Here is a 6,089-nt window from a genome sequence, read left to right on the forward strand (position 1 = left end):
GAGTGGGCGTGGCCAATACCACTTGCAGAAACTGTGCAACATATTACCATAACAGTAACTGTCTTAGGCTCAGATTCGGTAAGCAGATGCATTCTAAGAAACAGCCTATTGAACAGATTTAGGCTATATACAATTTTAACTATATGTGTAAGAAAAAGCTTAGAAAAACATTTGTGTAAAATGCAAAATCTGAGTAAATTCACAAACATGGATATCAGTTTTGATTTTACTTTTAAAAACAATAGCATACAAATTTCAAAAATAAAAATCCTTTTATAGTTGTCTGATGTAAAACAGCCAATAATTCCCATGCTGAGACGAGTGAAACAAAGGTTTAAAAAAAAATTCATTTTACAAAGTACAGAAATTTGTAATGCTTTCCTGACCGGTTGAAACATTTTAGCTGTCTTTGTAAAAAAGAATGTTTTATCAAAAATAATCAAAAGAGCTGGGGAACTGTGATGTAATAAAAGATTAGAATACTATTACACATTTGCGTATCAGATTAGCAACTGAATTTGTTATGTACATACATATACATAACCTGATAAAATAAGAGTATTATGTCTTGAAGGATTCTCCCTGGGTTTGTTATGGAATTCTCCATCTGTCCTGAAACAAGAACTTTTTTCCGTTTTGTTTTTAAAGTTCACTGAGTTCACGTTAGGCCTGTGTTGGAAGTGAGGCCCGTCAAATGAAAGATGTTTTAGCTGCTGGTGAATCTTTCCTCCTGGGATAACGTGTCTGACGATATAGGCCTACCTCAAAAGCCCCACACAAAGCGGGTCAGAGGAGTAGCGTCCAAGCTCTAGCTGAAAAAGAAATACCCCCCCCAAGTGCTCCTCAGAAATATCTCCCCTGCCTGCCTGTCGGCACGGCCTGCTGTGAGCTGCCTCTGTTGGGTGTCGTGCCTGTGACCGGCTGTAGGCTAGCCCATGGGTCCTGTAGCATAGCTGGGTTGTAATACTTCTCCACACCGTTAGCCCCCCCACGCCTACCAGACGGAGAGCTCCGTGAACCCTTCGGGGAAAGATGATTGGATAATGGATTAGTACACTCAACTAATACGGACAGGTGCGCTGTAATACCAAGAGAGAGAGAGAGGGTTGCTGGCATACAGACAATATAGTCAAGTTAGACCGCGCTCACAAGTTCTAACACTGGGTGCTGTAATCCCATAAAGTTCAGTATATGAAAAAGCAGGGTAGCCGGACCAGCACTCACAGGTTCAATGTTTTTAATGGCAGCCTGAATAGATAGCAGACATGTTTCGTACAATGTCCTTCTTCAGTGATATGAAGAAGGACATTGTCCGAAACATGTCTGCTATCTATTCAAGCTGCCATTAAAAACATTGAACCTGTGAGTGCTGGTCCGGCTACCCTGCTTTTTCATATACTGGCATACAGACAAGAAATGAATGCAGGGTTGGGGGAGGCAACAGAGTGGCCTACATGTTATGAGACAACCGATAATGAGATTCCAAGTAAATGTTTGAGGGATCAAAGTTAGCAACTTTTTGACAAAAGAGTTTAGCCTACATTGATTAATTTGAAGCATAATGTAAGAAGGGAAACATATTTCACTTGATATTGGGTTACACATGATGGTAAATTATAGTACAGTCTACAGGCTGTTTTACCTTTTTTTTTAATCTGGCGACAAATATACATATAGAAAAACGTTAAGTACAATTGTCCAGTGTATTACACTGCTAGTTATAGCCTTTTAGTATTCCTGTAACGCATTAAAGGAACATGTCAACATTGTGGGAAATGCGCGTACGGTCTTATCCAGAGTCAGATAAGATGATACGATAGCAATCTCCTCTGTGCGTTCAGTAGAAAAATATCCGGCGGCAACCTAGCCTAGCTTAACACAAATCAATGGAAGCGGATACGGACCAGCTAGCCCAGTTGTTGGCTAAAAACACCTCTCCCGGAATAGCCGGATAGCTTTCTACTGAACACACAGAAAAAATGTACATCCATCTTCTTGTCCGACTCTGGACTGGAGAAGACGGTAAAGCGCATTTCCCATAAAGTTGGCGTTTCTTTTATGGTAATATTCACTGACTGTTATTACTAACGTAAAGTAGTCAACCATACGTGGTGTGTTTACCTGGTAGCCCTGACCGTGTTGCGCAGGACTATGAGACTGATATGGAGCGTGTCTGTAGGGGGGGCCTCCGCGGGGGCTCGACGCGCTCTGTCCGCGCGGTGTGTGCATCGCTGGCGACGGTGACCGGCTATTGCAATACTTGTCTCCGCTCCCACTGCTACCACTGTAACTTCTGTTACCGTTATCGCCAAAATAACCGGGGGAACTATTCGGAGAAGCCCCAAACTGCCCGTATCTGGGACCAAAAGAAGGCGAACGACCACCGCGGAATCCCCACGGAGACGGCGGCGAGGAAAACGTCCCTCCTCCGCCATTGTTGTCCGCTGTCGGACTGCGGAAGCCTCCGGGTCTCGGTCCCATTCCTCCGGGACTGCTGTGTCTAATGTTAGGTCGATGCATTATTTCACAAGTACAAAAGAGTGAGCTGCTATTCTATAAATGTACCTAGACACACAGCCGTATCACAAACACCTTCAGCTGCTACAGCACCCCGGTTAATAAACAAGTGTTACACCGGAACAGGAAATGGACAGCTGACCCCTCTCTTCTTCGTGTTGTGTTTTTCCTCCTAGCAACTGCGACACTTCCACCTACCGGTGAACATGCACATTACGTTACATTACTTTTATCCATGAATATCTTTAGCAATTAACTTTTTGTTAATTTGTTCAAAATGCTATAAACACATTCGCTTAGGTCAAAAGGTTTGGAGTAGAAATAACAGACAGAATCCTCAGATCAGTGTAACTGGGATGTAAAATATGGGGGCTGCTCCATAGACATTGAATGGGGCTCTGACTTCATTAGACCATGTTTGTGTACACCCAAATTAGGTTTAAATGATGGTCCAGACCTTCTTGAAATGCTAGACTAAACCTCATTTGAATGTAAGAACTCACACACATTCTTTAATGATTTCCCCATAGTATATGAATGCAGAACATGTTGACCCATATGGACCCTATGCAATTTGCATACAGGACAAACAGGTCCACCGACGACGCGGTCTCCCAGGTACTGCACAGCACTCTCTCGCACCTTGACCGTCAGAAGGGGGGCTATGTGAGACTGTTGTTCATTGACTACAGCTCAGCGTTCAACACCATAGTCCCCACCAGACTGGTGGACAAGCTGATCGATCTAGGTCTGAGCTCCGCCCTGAGCGCCTGGGTAATGGACTTTCTGAGCGAAAGACCCCAGGCGGTCAGGGTGGGGGGTCAGACCTCCAACACCATCACCCTGAGCATCGGGTCCCCCCAGGGCTGTGTTCTGAGCCCCCTGCTGTACTCACTCTACACACATGATTGTGTGGCCAAGTTCAGCTCCAACTCCATAGGGAAGTTCGCAGACGACACAGTGGTGGTGGGGCTGATCTCGGACAACGACGAGAAGGCCTACTGGGAGGAGGTTGAGGTACTGGAACGCTGGTGCCAGGACAACAGCCTGCTCCTGAACATTGGTAAAACCAAGGAGCTGATCGTGGATTATAGGAGAGGACAGCAGGAGACGCACGCACCACTGATGATCAACGGGGCTACCGTGGACAGGGTGAGCAGCTTTAAGTACCTGGGGGTCCACATCTCAGAGGACCTGACATGGTCAACACACATAGACCCAGTAGTAAAGAAGGCGAAACAGCGCCTCTACCACCTGAGACAGTTAAGGAAGTTCAGAGTATCGGGGAAGATACTCCAGTCCTTCTACTCAGGAGCTGTAGAGAGCATCCTGACCGGAAACATCACTGCCTGGTATGGAAACAGCACGGCACAGGACAAGAAGGCCCTACAGAGAGTGGTGCGCTCAGCCGAGCGTACCACGGGTATTGCACTACCTCCCCTGCAGGTTCTATACAACAAGAGGTGCAAATCCAGAGCCTGCAGAATAATGAAAGACCCCCACCACCCCAATAACAGCCTGTTTCAGCTGCTGAGGTCAGGCAGACGCCTGTGAACCCCAGCTACTAGGACAGAGAGGCTTAGCTTCTTCCCCCAGGCCATCAGAGTCCTGAACAATGAACATTGAGTACCACAGAACACTGAACTATCCACACATAAGCACACATGAGCACACACACGACACGCACGCTGTGCACGCTCACACACTGGCAGCCACTTTAACACTTCAACATGAGCGGGCACACACTCATGCGCACACACTCACACTTATTGCCAAAAGGAAAGGCCACTTTAAATCAGTATTAGCAACAGTAACAGTGTATTGCACTACCAAAGCTACCTAGCATGTCCTATATGCTCTGTAAATAACTATGTACAGATACCGATTTTGATGTCACACCATGTTACCTGTTACCTGTTATTGCACAATTTTTTTTTGTATTGGATTCTATTATATGTTGTACCCACTGTATTGCACATCGTTGCGGGCAAGACCACCCGCATTTCATTGTATACTCGTATGCCGTGACAAATAAAACTCTTGACTTGACTTGACTTGACATGTTATGGATAAAGTGTGTAAGTGTACATTGTGCATTAATTGAATGAATGAATGAATGAAAACTTTATTTAACAGATTGCAGAATGGGTACAATACAGTACGGCTCAATACATACAATTGTTAAGGGGATGCAGACCTGAGAAAGACGTTTGTCTTGTTTCCATCAGGGTCCCCCATTTTCAATTCATATAGGTTGAGTCAGGTTGACTTAGAATAAGAACAACAGTTGCAGCCCCAACATTTTCATGGAAGTTATTCTGCACTGGGAGACAATACTACTTACGTGATCCGTCCCCCTGTATAGTAGCGGGTAGACATTTTCATACATTTCCATGATGATTTATAATTCTAACTTTTAATGAGGAAATGTACTTTCTTTGTGTCAGGGTAAATTGAGTCTACTGGTTACTGGTATACGTACAGTATGCTTGCAAAGTTGCTTGTTCATATTCCCTATACATTTACATTTTGTCATTTAGCTGACACTTTTATCCAAAGCGACGTACAAGTTTTGTACGACAAGTCAGCAGGAAGGGCACAAATCAGCTGAGTAACAATGTTCATCAAAGTGTTCAAACTTGAGTGCTATATATTAGTTAGTAATATTAGGAAGAGTGCATGACTGTAGAGGACAGTAAGAAGGTTAGTGTTTTTCTCTCAAAATATTAGCCTAATGATAATAATAATAATAATAATAATAATAATAATAATAATAATAATAATAATAATAATAATAATAATAATAATAATAATAATAATAATAATAATAGCAACACATTTGATGTGAGAAGCACTTTTCATGAAACTCAAGGATGCTTTACAGAGACACAGACACTTCCATTACAACACTACAACTTCAAGCAATTTTTCAACAGTGCAAGTGGAACCAAACATAGCCACACACTATGTTAGTCTAGTATTAATCTAGTTTAATATGCTATAACCTATACAGAATGTGAAGTAGACAAAGTTCCACCATTTATCCATTTAGATGATGTTCTTTAATTAATTCAATAATATAGGATATAGCTTACTAGCCATATTTAAACATTGTCTTGCAGTTATAGCTATGCATTTAACTTCAATAGCAAGTCATAGATTAGTCATCCATGCAGGGGGCGATTTGCTTGACACCATCGTCCATGTACTTACTATTCAATTGTAAATTACATCAAGGACAGAAACCAATCAGCCAAGCAGCCATTAATCAGCTATGCATTATGCTTATGAGAGGCTACGACAGGAGCCATTGACTCAACAACTGTTTCAATTGCAAACTGATCTCTGTTGAGAGGGAGTGAAATGCCAGACAACTTGTGAGGCTGTGATTAAAGAGGAAAATAATTCATACTAGTGTCACAGGTGCACAGGATATTTGTCTGGCCGATAGCATCAGAATTATTTTCAATGTTCTCTTAACCATGCCAGATCAATAAAGGCATCGATTTTTAATTGTTAATAGCTTGAGATACATTTGTGGTTTGATTGATTGAAAACTTTATTAACAGATT

The 6,089-nt window shown here is 42.7% G+C and overlaps 1 protein-coding gene across 1 annotated transcript; it reads right to left on the minus strand.

The window, feature by feature from the left end:
* Positions 1–212: 212 nt before the first annotated feature.
* On the minus strand, positions 213–2,621 carry mplkip (M-phase specific PLK1 interacting protein). Its single transcript, XM_084312924.1, has 2 exons — positions 2,122–2,621; positions 213–1,020 (listed from the first exon to the last, which is right to left on the minus strand). The coding sequence occupies exons 1-2, from the start codon at positions 2,518–2,520 to the stop codon at positions 844–846; spliced, it is 576 nt and encodes a 191-aa protein (XP_084169050.1). The 5' UTR covers positions 2,521–2,621; the 3' UTR covers positions 213–843.
* Positions 2,622–6,089: the final 3,468 nt, after the last annotated feature.

The sequence above is a fragment of the Notolepis coatsorum genome (genome assembly GCF_963971535.1).
Source record: "Notolepis coatsorum genome assembly, chromosome: 4".
NCBI classification, from domain to species: domain Eukaryota; kingdom Metazoa; phylum Chordata; class Actinopteri; order Aulopiformes; family Paralepididae; genus Notolepis; species Notolepis coatsorum.